Consider the following 13,719-nt stretch of genomic DNA (forward strand, 5'->3'; position numbering starts at 1 on the left):
CTATAGATGCATATCCTCTGATTCAGATTTATGTGTTCCTCCCCCTCATCTCAAGATCTAGGTTCCTTTCATTATAACCTCTAAAACATCTAGTAAATCTTTCTAAATTCAGCAGTCTCCTGAATCAGAGAGCCCACTCTAGTGATTCACAGCTGCTCTTGGAATCCTGTATGTCAGGGGAGACTTTTGGTCCAGGAGGCAATGGATGCCCAGATCCCTAGAGTTCAAATTCAAAAGGCATAACTGCATCTCTAGTTTCAGCTAAAGCATCCACCTGTTTTGGACACTGACCTTTGTGATGGGCAGTTTTGGTCTTCTCCCATTGTTCTACATCTGGATCATCTCTTGTGTCTCTCCGTTTGTGTGGAGGCTTGCGCACTCCTTTCTTCTTTGGCGTGCATTCTGTGTTCAGAATCATCGAGTTTAGATCAGCTATCAGATTTATTCCCTTTGTTACTGTATTAGGAAAGCTCAAGAAGTCTTACTGGCCCATTTGCCAGGCTAGCCTGTTCTTAAACTAATGAGAAGCTGTAAAACAGTGTTGCTTGACTCATTTTCAGGACTAATTGACACAATAACATTTTAATCTAAGGAGGACCCTTTACACGCACAGAGCAGGGATCTGCAACTGGATTTTGCAGTACGCAGGTTCTTTCTGAGAGACAGTTATATGCCCTCCCAATATGGACTGGGGCTCTATTTAACCTCCTCCATATCATTTTCCCAGTTGAAACACAAACACACATATACAAACCTACCCCTAACTGCTTTAAGCCCTGATAGGGAAAGATACATGGTAATACAAGAGCCAGTGTAGTGTAGCAGTTAGTATGCTGACCTGGAAGACAAATATTCGGATCTCTACTCACTATAAAACTCACTAGGTGACTTTGGGCAGGCCATTTTCTTGCTGCTTAGCCTACCTCACAGGGCTGATGCAAAGATAAAACAGAGGAAGACAGATTATGTACATCGTGGTGAGCTGGTTTGGAAGGTGGGTGGGATAAAAGGCACTAAAATTGTTCTCTCTACTGTGACTCAGCTGTCCCCTTTCCTAGGCAGTTTTTCAGCAGGAGACGATGGAGGAAGGGTGGGGTAAAAGAGTAGAATTGCCCCAGAACTACAACAATATCCACCCACACCCATGGCAGCTTCCGGCCCTGTTATGTATTAAATGCGCATTCTAAAATAAGTTTATTATTTTATTTGATTCTGTACACTTTCAAATTGCTCCAACAGCCTTTACTGAAAGCAAGAGTTTGAGAGTTATAAGGCGCAGTCCAAGTCTCCTTTGGCTATTTGTTCTCTCTCCTGGGGGCAGGAACAAGAACAGACACCAATACGATATTCACAGAGCCTAAGAGCATAACTAAAAACAGGACCTTCAAATATTCAGTTGAAGAAATAAAGCTGTACCTGGCTCTCTGCTTTTGGTCGTAGGTGAGAGACCACCATGAAGCAAGCTGGCAAACTTGGGCCTAGCACCACTTCGTAGCCAGCAGTCATCAGCCACAACCCCTCCGCCTTCCTTCAGTAGCTTTCCTGGTCAAAGCATTAAAATGCCAGTCAGTCAGTACATAACTTGATCTTTCAAGCTTTAGCCAACAGAACTGAAGACAGCGCATTCAAAAATGCTTCTAGAACCCTACAGCTAGCGTCCATTTACTATTTGGTCCTTGACTATTCAATCTTACATAACCCATTCTACTGTTTCTCACCCCACCTTCCTTTTTTACCTCCTGTTAAGTCACAGCCTACTTCAGGTGACCCCAGAGAGGTTTCAAGGGAAGAGACCTTCAGAGATGGTTTACCATTGCCTGCCTATGTGTAGCAACCCTGGACTTTCTTGGTAGGCTTCCATCCAAGTTCTAACCAGGACTGACCCTGCTTAGCTTCTGAGACCTGATGAGATCAGGCTAGTCTGGGCAATCCAAGGTTGGGCACCTCCCATGTACTGATTTAATAGCAGAACCTAATAATTTGATCCTTGGCTTGTAACAGTCTTAACCAGATGACATTGTTTGCCACCTCCAGCTCTAGGACAGGATAGTCCTTCCAGCTAGAGAATACTTTCATTGAAAGTTGAATTTCCATGAAGCTGAACCATGAATTAGTATGTTTGAACTATAATGTTGTGGATGTTCAGGAGCTTGTGTGTACTTAGACAACTAGTGTAATGTGACCTACAGGAGTCTGATGAACATTCAAATATTGTCGAAGGCTTTCACGGCCGGAGAACGATGGTTGTTGGGGGTTTTCCGGGCTGTATTGCCGTGGTCTTGGCATTGTAGTTCCTGACGTTTCGCCAGCAGCTGTGGCTGGCATCTTCAGAGGTGTAGCACCAAAAGACAGAGATCTCTCAGTGTCACAGTGTGGAAAAGATGTAGGTCATTTGTATCTACTCAGGAGGGGTGGGGTTGAGCTGAGTCATTCTGTAAGAGTTTTCCAGGGTGTGGAATGCTAATGGCGGGAGGCTTCACTGAATCCTGAGGAGGTTCTTTTGCATATGGATTGGTGCTTGATGTGCTAATCTTCTCTGCAGGGCTATTGTCGGGTGTGGAGTGTTGCACTGATTAATCAGATTTTCCCAGAGGATATAACAGCCTTATTCCATCATTGTCTGACAACCAGTTACTTCCAATGGGACAACGAATTCTATGAACAGATGGAGGGGGTGGCCATGGGGAGCCCACTCAGCCCAGTTATAGCAAACTTCTACATGGAACATTTTGAAAAAACAGCTCTAGAATCAGCACCCCACAAACCCAGTGTATGGTTCCGGTTTGTGGATGATACATTCATCATTTGGAACCATGGGGAGGAAGAATTGAGGGAGTTTTTGAATCATCTCAACAACATCCACCTGAACATACAATTCACAATGGAGAAAGAAAGTGAGGGAAAACTCTCATTCCTGGATACCTTGGTCATCCGCAAAGCAAACTTTCAGTTAGGTCACAAGGTCTACAGGAAACCAACTCACACTGATCGTTACTTACACAAAAACTCCAATCACCACCCCCGACAGAAAAGAGGCATAATGAAAACATTAGTGGATCGTGCAAGACGGATATGTGAGCCGCGCTTTCTCAATGAGGAAATTAATCATCTAAACCACGCACTTCAGGCAAATGGCTACTCCAGAAATGAAATCCGAAGAGCAATCAAACCCAGGATGAATCAAACATCCAAGGAAAAACAGTCACCTACAGGAAAAGTGTTTTTGCCATATATCAAAGGAATTACTGATCAGATGGGAAAGCTTATGGAAAAGCATAACCTTCAAGCAGTATTCAGACCAACCCGAAAAATACAACAGATGCTACGATCAGCAAAAGACAGCAGAGACCCCCTCACCTCTGCAGGAGTATACCGTATACCCTGCAGCTGTGGACAAGTTTACATCGGGACCACAAAGCGTAGCATCCAGACAAGAATAAAAGAACATGAAAGACACTGCAGACTTGGACAGCCTGAAAAATCAGCAGTGGCTGAACATAGCCTAACTCAAACAGGGCACAGTATCTTATTCCAGGACACCAAAATACTGGACAACACTTCCAACTACTTTGTCAGACTGCACAGGGAAGCCATTGAAATTCACAAGCATAAGCAAAACTTCAACAGGAAAGAAGAAACCTTAAGAATGAACAGAGCATGGGCTCCAGTTCTGAAAAACACCAGGCCAACAAAACACTCCACACCCGACAATAGCCCTGCAGAGAAGATTAGCACATCAAGCACCAATCCATATGCAAAAGAACCTCCTCAGGATTCAGTGAAGCCTCCCGCCATTAGCATTCCACACCCTGGAAAACTCTTACAGAATGACTCAGCTCAACCCCACCCCTCCTGAGTAGATACAAATGACCTACATCTTTTCCACACTGTGACACTGAGAGATCTCTGTCTTTTGGTGCTACACCTCTGAAGATGCCAGCCACAGCTGCTGGCGAAACGTCAGGAACTACAATGCCAAGACCACGGCAATACAGCCCGGAAAACCCCCAACAACCAACATTCAAATAGTTAAACTTCAAAGTGTTCTTCCACCTCAGGCTTTAAAGCCCTTAAAACTTTCCCCCCTCCCCCACTCACTTTCAGTTGGCACTATCAGGAACAATGCTACCCTAGAAGTTTTACCAAGTTGCAGGCCCGGGGGTGGGGGTGGTTACCTGAAAACCTTTGTGAATTTCTTCTGTGCTCAAGGAATTCAAGTTGTTCAGCTGTAGGTCTCTTCAGATAGAAGTTGACATCATCACAGAGATCTTCATCTTCTTCTTGGTCCTTCAGCTTGTTAGTGAGCCTGGACATTTTTGTTTTTTCTTCAACAGGCCAACTGATGAGCTGTGCTGGAACAGCATTTTTGGGTAGCTTCCATAATACTTGCTGACCAAATTTGGTAGGGGCTAAAGTTCCACAAGGAGCAACTCCTTGGATCAAGTAGTATTCTTCCCTCTCGTCCTCTTCATCCTCCGGTTCTTTCACCCAGTATTCTTCAGAGTCGTCTGCTTCTGATGGCGACAAACTCTTGGGGGCTTTTTTCTTCAGTGAATAGAGCTTCTTTCTACTGGAAGACCTCGGCAGAGTACCCAGTTTCCTACTTCGACTGGAAAGCTCTTTAATCTTGATTCTTGAGCAGGTCTTCATCTTTGGGCCCTCATAGACCTCCTCTTCCCCCACCGCTTCTTTATCTTCATTGAGGAAGCCTCCACTTTTTATTTTCTCTCTCTCTGAGCCCTCTGTATTTTTTTTGAAGGGATACACACTCTTCTGAAATGTGTAGCCGGGGGCAAAATAAGACACTGGTACATTATCAATTGATGAACCTTCATCCACAGAAGACATCTCATCAGAGGTAAGGCTGAGTACACTTGGGCGTTTTCTTCGGGACAAATACATGTTATAGTTGGGGTCAACATTGTCCAAGCAAGCCAGCCAACTGTCAGAAGGAATGTATTTCTCTGACTCATCACACCATAGACTTTTTTCTAGAGTTGGTTGACTTTCAAGGGACATCTCATTGTTTTCATTCAGTTTCTCAGGGAAACCGGCGTCATTCGTCTTGTCTCTACCAGATTGAAACAATTCACTCTGTTGAATCAGGTCTGACATTTCTTGAGGAGTTTTTGAACCACTGGGCCTCTTTGAGCCAGAAGATCGTTTGGCAGGAGTAAGGCCAGAAACTTTGATGTCCAAGTCAGGTCCGGTTGGTTCAGCCATCTGTGCTGTTTTGGTTTCATCTAGTGGAGATCTTGTCCGATGGCTTGCAGCCCCCTGCTTTTCTGGGTCCAGTTTTCCTTGCTCTTTCTCGTGCACATCATCCTCAAGAGCCTTTTGTTCCTCTGGATAAGTAATACTTGGCACCAATGCCGCTCGTTCAGGAGGCCCATATATAACTCCTTCACAGGAAGTCAGAGCAAACACATCACTTTGCATTACATTCTCCGGAACTGACTTCTCTGCCACATCATATAGAGGGATTGTTTCTTTGAAGGACTTCCATAACTGAATGGCAGGGGCACCATCATTATATTCTATTCTGACTTCCTCTTTCTCATAGGCATAGCCTGGTGGGGGGAGGCTTCGGAACTGTACAGACCCTGAAGAGTTCTTTGCAAAGTCTCTGTCTGAAACAGGAGAAAACATAGCCCTGTCCTGTTTTTCCAAGGGACTTGCAGCTCCTTTACCAGCAGGAGAAGGGACGTAAGCCATATTTCCAGCATCACAGACTTGAGTTTCTGCACTGTGATCCAGATGGTTTTTTGGTTTACACTCAGACTGCTTCAGATCTGTCTGTGTCTCTTTAGTTTCCGTTCGTTTCCCTGGGCTGTAGTGCCTGAACCGCGTGGCTTGATAAAACATGGGCGAGGGTAGATGACCATTAAAATATGGTCTTCTGTTAACTCTCATATGCATGGGATGCTGTGGAACAAGATATCCAGGGTACTCATGGAGAGGTAGAGAATAGAGTGGATAATATGGACTCCCATTTCTAAAGCCTAGACATACAAAGAAATAAACACATTTTACCAACAAAATATTCTCCAAGATGTTTCAAATTTACAAGTTCACTAGTTTGTAACACCACAGCTCACCAGGCCTTTAACAAGGCCAGATAACTTTTAAGTGGTATAGCTTTGTCCTCAGCTATCGGCCTGCTTTCCTTCCTTATTGGCATTCTGTGAACGACGACACTGGAGCTTCATCTCCTACTACATGCAGAATACGCAGTTGTGGAAACTGCTACAAGGGAGCTCAGGGCAAGGCTTTGTCGGCATCCCCTGTCTCGTTTCCACACAGGGCCAAATTCAGTTACGAGAAGAGAACAGGTTTGTTCATTTCCTCCCTGCAAGGAACTCAAGGGAGATGTTGTGTTTATTTCAACACAAGGTTATCATGATCCTGGGGAACAGAATCTACTGAAAAGCAGATTCTTATCACAAGGTCAAGGAGATTCTAAGATGCCTTAGAGCAGAACCACAAGTGACAAAAGGCACAGATTGGACACTTGTCTGCTTCCCTCAAGTTTTGATGGGAAATGTAGGCAGCTTGGCGGAATGTTGGACAAGTGACAGTTGAAAAGTCCATTGGGCAGCAGTCAGAGAGTGAAGCTGCGAGACCAGGATGCCTACATTTCCCATCAAAACTTGAGGGAAGCTGACTAGTGTCCAACCTGTGTCAGGCGTCACTTGTGGTTCTGCTCTGAGTCCAGTCATTCACCTTTTCCATAACAAGAGTGTAGGTGAAGAGAAGAGGAGGAAGAGGAAGTACATGAGCTCCAGGCTGCTCCCCCAGGTTCAATCTATGGACCCAACTTCAAGCAAGCACACCACATTCACCAGGACATTCACATGGTGTACATCAACAGCTATACGTTTATAGTTGGAAGAAACTTGTTCCAAGCCTATCTAGGAAATTTTTGGTCCCCAAGGGGAGAAATCCGGAGGAGAGCCTCCTTGTAATAAAATAAAATGGCAATTATATCCTCTAGCACAGCCCAGTATTTTCTGCCTGAGGCGGGCAAAACTCAACCTGCCTCAAAAGGTCGAGCACCAACAGCTTATTTAAATATGGCACAAGATTAGAATGGTCAGATTATTAGAACACATGCACAAGGATCTAGTATACAGGCTTATTTGTGAACACTAAATATGGGGGGAAATGGTTTAACTCAATTTATGCAAAATAAAGGAGAAAGCACCAAAGCAAGATTACATTTGAACATCAAGAAGACAAAAGTAATGACAACTGAGGAGTTACACAATTTTAAAGCTGACAATGAGGAAATTGAAATTGTCCAAGATTTTCTATTCCTCAGCTCATTCAGCAACCAACAGAGAGACTGCAAGGAGGAAATCAGAAGGAGACTGAGACTTGGAAGAGCAGCTGTGAGGGAGCTAGATAAGATCTTTAAAGATAAAGAAGTCTCTCTGGGAACCAAGATCAAGATAATCCAAACTATGGTATTCCCCCATTACGATGAATGGATGTGAAAGTTGGAGAGTGAAGAAAGCTGACAGGAAGAAAATCGATTAATTTGAAATGTGTTGCTGAAGGAGAGTTCTGGACAGCCAAAAAGACAAGTAAGTGGGTATTAGATCAAATCAAGCCTGAATTCTCCCTAGAAGCTAAAATGACAAAACTGAGGCTATCGTACTTTGGTCAGATCATGAGAAGACAAGATTCTCTGGAAAAACCAATAATGCTAGGAAAAGTAGAAGGCAGTAGGAAAAAAGGAAGACCCAAAACAAGATGGCTTAACTCAATAAAAGAATTGACATCCACCAGTTTGCAATATCTGAGCAATTCTGTTAATGATAGGACGTTTTGGAGGTCTTTTCTTCATAGGGTCGCCAAGGTTGAAGGCAACTTGATAGCATATCTCTCTCTCTCTCTCTCTCTCTCTCTCACACACACACACACACACACACACACACACACAGATCTAGAAACTGACAGAATTCAACCAAGCCCCGGCTTTGCTGAACCATATAGCTGTTTCTGACTTGGCACCGTAAAAAAAATGAGAGCAGCATACTATCGCACCATAATGTAACAGGGAACAGTATTTGACTATTTTAAATTTCCTGACAAACTTAAAAACTGGGCTGGTATTATTGCTGGTTTTCATTCACACCATCTCTTGCTGACAGCCTTACACATCTTGGCAATGGGACCAGTGCTTTGAGCTGAAGTGCATCTTACTCAGAAGTCTTATTGATTTCCCTGGGACTTGTTCTGTGTAAAGCAGGCTTAGGATCATAGCCTAGCTAAGCATGCTCAAAAATATGTTCCTTGTAGGTTAGTGGATGCATTTTAAAGAACACCGAGGAAGGCACTGAAGGGTTTTTCTTTCTGCCACCCTTCAGATTTTAACAGTTGACTAAGACAGAAGATCCATAAATGGAGTAATTCTAGAGGGTATTCCAGATTACTCTTCTTCACAAGAACTTCAAAGCTATGATCCAAAAGGGAAAGCGCTGCTGAATTAAAGCTCACGAATACATTCAAGATCATTCTCACCCAAAGGCTAAAAATGTACTTTGAATTCTGAACTCACTACAGGTGCTAATATCTCACATATCCCACACCTTACAAATATAAATTTGTTACATTCTCTCATTTCAGCCTGCATTAGATCTGCCTTTATTCATTCTACTTTGCTCCTGAAATTATTACTCTTCCGATTGATCCTGTTTTACGTCAGTCTCTCTTTGTAGCATCCCTCACCCTTCTGCTCTGCATATAAGCAGCCTAATGGATTTACACTCCTGTGCATTTGAGAAGCAAGCATCAGCGTATGCCAAAATAAAAGCATTAGTTTAAGATGCTACTAATCTCTTGAATAGCTGAAGCATTTGTCACTATCTGCAGGTTTCTGAAAGTTTTACACAATGAAGTTCTGCTACTGTTGAGCTAGATGGAAAAACCCTAGATTGACGGCCGAAATTATACAGATATCTGAATAAATATACATTATTCAACTATCATTCATTAATCAAGTAAGTCAATAGCAGGGGTGCCAACTTCAGGTTGGAAGATTTGGGGATGGACTTTGGGGAAGCCTGGGTTTGGGGAGGGGAGGGACCTCCATAGGGTATCATTCCATAGAGTCCACTCCAAATCAGCTGTTTTCCCCCCAGGAGAACTGATCTTTATAGTCTGGAGATCAGTTGTGATGCAGGGACCTCTCTAGACCTCACCTGGTGGATGGTAACCCTGGTCAGTAGAAACACTGGACATTAACCTCTAACATGAAAATAACAGAAAGATTGAAGCTTCAGGAAAAAAAATTCAAGTGTTTTAGTGTTAGTTGCTCAAGCCAGCGTGGTGTAGCTACTAGAGTGATGAACTAGAAACGGAACAACCCTGGTTTGATTCCCTGCTCTGCTATGGAAGTTTGCTGGGTGACCTTGGGACAATTACATACTTTCAGCCTAACTTACCTCGCATGGGACTGTGAGGACAAAATGGAGTCATGAGGAGAGCCACTTTGGGTCTCCACTGGGAAGAAAATGAAGAAACGAAGAAAAAGAAAAAAGCAGAATAAAAGTCATACATTCTCCCCACTGCAGCTATTTGTAACTGGCCTTACCTGTGGTAGGAATACCATATGGGTTGTACATAGGGCCAACGAAGCATGGATTTGGGAACATTTGCTGCGCACTTGGTTGTGCGTAAAAAAAAGGCTTGTGTGTGGAATACGGTCCACTTTCTGAAGTTGAAGCGGCATTCATTTTCCAGGCTAGAAACAGACAAGCAGTTAATATATGCTGGGCATCCTTTTCTAAACCAAGTGGTCAAGGATGAAACAGACCTAGACAGATAATGGAAGAACAAACTTTTCTAGGTGTTCCTCCTTGTAGCAACAGGAGCTTGGACGCTCCTCCAGGCCGCCCCTCCCATCAGATCCCAACCTCTTGTGCTATTTACAATTTGGGTCTAGAGGTCCTAACCGCAACCACATTCAACCATCTTATAACATCTATACTCGATTCTTTCTTCCAAATAGTAAAAAGACCAGTAGCACCTTTAAGACTAACCAACTTTATTGAGGCATAAGCTTTCAAGAACTACAGCTCTCTTTGTCAGATGCTGTGCTTCTCGAAAGCTTATGCCTCAACAAGTTGGTTAGTCTTAAAAGAGCCACTGGACTTTTTACTATTTTGCAACTGTAGACTAACACGGCTAACTCCTCTGGATCTTTCTTCCAAATATCTCCAGGAGGCAGATGACCTATCTTCCAAGCTTTTTATTAACTGTAAAATCAAAAAGAGTCCAGTAGCACCTTTAAGACTAACCAATTTTATTGTAGCATAAGCTTTCGAGAATCACAGTTCTCTTCGTCAAGATGCATGGAGGGCCAAAAGAAACTGGTCAGATATAGAGGAGGAGAGGGGAGGATGGGGTAGATGCAAACATCTCCTTCTGATATGCAGATGCAAACAGCTCCTTCTGATATGGAGATCAGTTTGCTTCTGTAAAGGTTCAGAGGAGTTAGCCGTGTTAGTCTGTAGTAGCAAAATCAAAAAGAGTCCAGCCACACCTCCAAGACCAACCAATTCCACTGCAGCACAAGCCTTTGAGAACCACAGCTCTCCCCGCCAGATGCATCTGACAAAGAGAACTGTGATCCCCGAAAGCCCACGCCAGGTGCCACTGGACTCCCCCTGACCCCGCCTCTGTAAAGGAAATCAGTTACCTGTGATAATGAGATAACCATTCATAGTTCCTATTCAGTCCCAGCTTGACAGCCCTCCCCTCTCCTCCTCTATATCTGACCAGTTTCTTTTGGCCCTCCATGCATCTGACAAAGAGAACTGTGATTATCGAAAGCTTATGCTACAATAAAATTGGTTAGTCTTAAAGGTGCTACTGGACTCTTTTTGATTTTGCTACTACAGACTAACACAGCTAACTCCTCTGGATTTATTAACTGTGTAATCCTTTTGTATACCTATTTGAGGTCCACAGTTACGAAACCCTTTACAGGTCTATGAGAAAACACTGTCCCACAATCCCTACAGTTGGGGCAATAGTAAGTGCCACTAGTAGACTGAGTCCTGCAATGCTCAGAGAAAAACCACTTATTGTTTTGTGGTGCTACCAACCTCCAGGAAAGACCTCAAGCTCTGAAATTTCAACAGATCTACAGAATATAGAAACCAGTTCCCCTGGAGGAAACGGCAGCTTTGGAAACCAGCCCCCATACCATCAGCCCTCCACTGAGCTCTCTCTCCTCCCCGGGCATCAGGCCCCAAATTTCTAGAGTTGGCGACCTACATTGTTTGCTTAGCAGTAAGAGAAACAGACTATAAGTAAAGAAACAAAATATGACTGATTTTTAAGAACAACGTTCTTATTAACCACGGCACTTTTACCATGAACTCACTAAGCAGAGAGAACAAAATACATACACCAGCCAAGCCCACCGACTGAATTCTGTTTTGCAGAACAGAGACTGCAACTATACTAACATGGAATAACAGAAAACATTTTAAAAGGTTGCCTCCAAAACAACACACAGGGTTACCAGCTTTTGAAGTGATCCCTCTGGATGTCCCTTTAATATCAGTGTGATCCACAGCTAGGATCAGCAGGAGCAATGGATCCCTGCTCCCTTAAGAGAGGCTTAATGAGATGTTATCAGGTGATGTTATTTACCTCCATTTTGTAAATGGCTTCAGCTGTACATATTCACACAGTAAACCTCTATTAAAGGGGCAGGATTTTTTCCCCTCTAGGTTATTTCCAGCCCCACCCACAGCAAATGCCAGGTGATGTTATCTACCCGCATACCCTGAAATACTTCTACCATTTATTTCCACATATAAAGCTTCCACTGAAAGGCCTGGATTTTTTTCTCCTGGCCAACTGGCGATCCTACTTTTAAGTAAACATGCATTGGAGCAAGTTCTAAAAGGAGGAAGAAAACCAACACAATACAGAGTCGGTTTACTTCTTTGTTTTAACTCTGATATAACTATTCATAAACAGACCACAGTTATTAGAATATAACCTTCCCAGCCTTCTGGCTCACCTGCTCTCTTCTACCCATCCACCTTTACTGCCTTTAACTCAAGACAAGAAAAAGCTCTACCAAGTGTTTTGTATCATTACTGTTATTGGGGAAAAGCTACAAATAGAATTATCTTTAGCTTTTTGTTATTAAGACAGCTATGAGCTAAGCTTAAATAGAGTACAGAAAACACAGGAAAAGACAGCAAAAACGATCACTCAAATCTACCCACCTCTTCTCACACTGAAAGACAATTTATAGAGAGCCCTTTTAACACTGGATCACTCTCACTTAAGAAAGCTTAAACTCCAAGAATCTGCTGTCTAGCCCTCCCCTACTTCCCACACGCTTTCATAGACCGAACACCCCCCTGCCTTCTAGCTGCTTTTAACCCCTGAACTCTTTCTACCCTCTCTGTTCTTGACTCCTAAAGCAAAGGTCCCTGCTGCTGATACATCTGAAGGCAGCACAGCAGAAATACAAGCTGGTATGCCTCTCACCTTTTTAAAGAAGTACAGTTAACATGGGGAGGGAATCCTCTACCCGAACACCTGCAGCTAATTTAATGAGCATGAAGGGAACATTTCCCACTAAACAACAGCCCGTTACCATTATAACAAGAGAATCCAATACTCTGTTAGATGCACCCACTCAAGGCTGTTATGGTGCATGAAGGGCCTCCCCTATTTATGCTCGAGCTTCTAACAGACACACATCCCTCATTGCCTCCATTCAGATTTGGACCCTGCAAAGACTTAGTGCTGCCCTGTGTCCACTGACATCACCAGCATGCCGATTCTGTGGTGCTGGACCTTAGGAAGGGCCCGTGCACCCCAGATTATTTTTAGAGCCAGAATTCAAGCATGCTCTCTGACATGAAACCTTGTGATTTAAAGTGCAAAAAATTTTTGTGCTAGAGGAAACCATCTATTCGCTTTCTTTTAGAAGAATGCTATAGTGTGAGCGTGGTGCATTGGCTAGGGTGTTGGATTATATTCTAAGAAACTGTTGCAATTCCCACTCAGCTGGAATGACTTTAAGCCAATCACCATCAGCCAAATCAACCCTACAAGGTTGGTTTAAGGATACACAATGTAAGCAGAGAACAATGTACACCATCCTGAGGTCCTTGGAAGAAAGGTGGGATAAAAATGTTCTCAAAACATTTGTGTGAAACAGGAAAATCCAGCTGCAAACAATTGCAATAGTGCATTATTTATTTAAATCCTTTATTTATATCCTGCTTTTCTCCCTCACTCAGGGCATTCAAAGTGGCTTAGAACATCATTCTCCCCTGCTCCATTTTCCCACAACAACAACCCTGTGAGGTAGGCTGGATTGAGAGTTTGCAATGGGCCCAAGGTCACCCAGCAAGCTTCCGTGACAGAAGTGGGGACTCAAACCTGGATCCTCACCCGGCACTCTATCCATTACACCACCGCTTAAGTTTATTAACTCTGCTTAGTATCGCATTGTGAGTTCAGCTATGACAACATAGTTTCTGCATAGCCATTGCCTCTTTTCAACTAAATGATTCTCAAATTTACGTGCAGTCTGCCAATAACTTTTCATTGACTATTTCTGAAGTTTCAAAACTAATGACTTTAATTTACACATTTTTAAATTACCTGAGTAGCTGATGCTCAATTACATGCAATTAAAGCTAATTTACTGTGCCATCCTAAACAATTGCTCCA

At 43.2% G+C, this 13,719-nt stretch overlaps 1 protein-coding gene across 1 annotated transcript; it reads right to left on the reverse strand.

Annotated features, from left to right (window-relative positions):
* Window positions 1-217: 217 nt before the first annotated feature.
* On the reverse strand, window positions 218-9,740 carry LOC129337312 (uncharacterized). Its single transcript, XM_054990918.1, has 4 exons — window positions 9,599-9,740; window positions 4,176-6,002; window positions 1,417-1,542; window positions 218-402 (listed from the first exon to the last, which is right to left on the reverse strand). The coding sequence occupies exons 1-4, from the start codon at window positions 9,738-9,740 to the stop codon at window positions 218-220; spliced, it is 2,280 nt and encodes a 759-aa protein (XP_054846893.1).
* Between the last annotated feature and the right edge of the window lie 3,979 nt (window positions 9,741-13,719).

This window comes from Eublepharis macularius, chromosome 11, assembly GCF_028583425.1.
Source record: "Eublepharis macularius isolate TG4126 chromosome 11, MPM_Emac_v1.0, whole genome shotgun sequence".
Classification (NCBI taxonomy): Eukaryota; Metazoa; Chordata; class Lepidosauria; order Squamata; family Eublepharidae; genus Eublepharis; species Eublepharis macularius.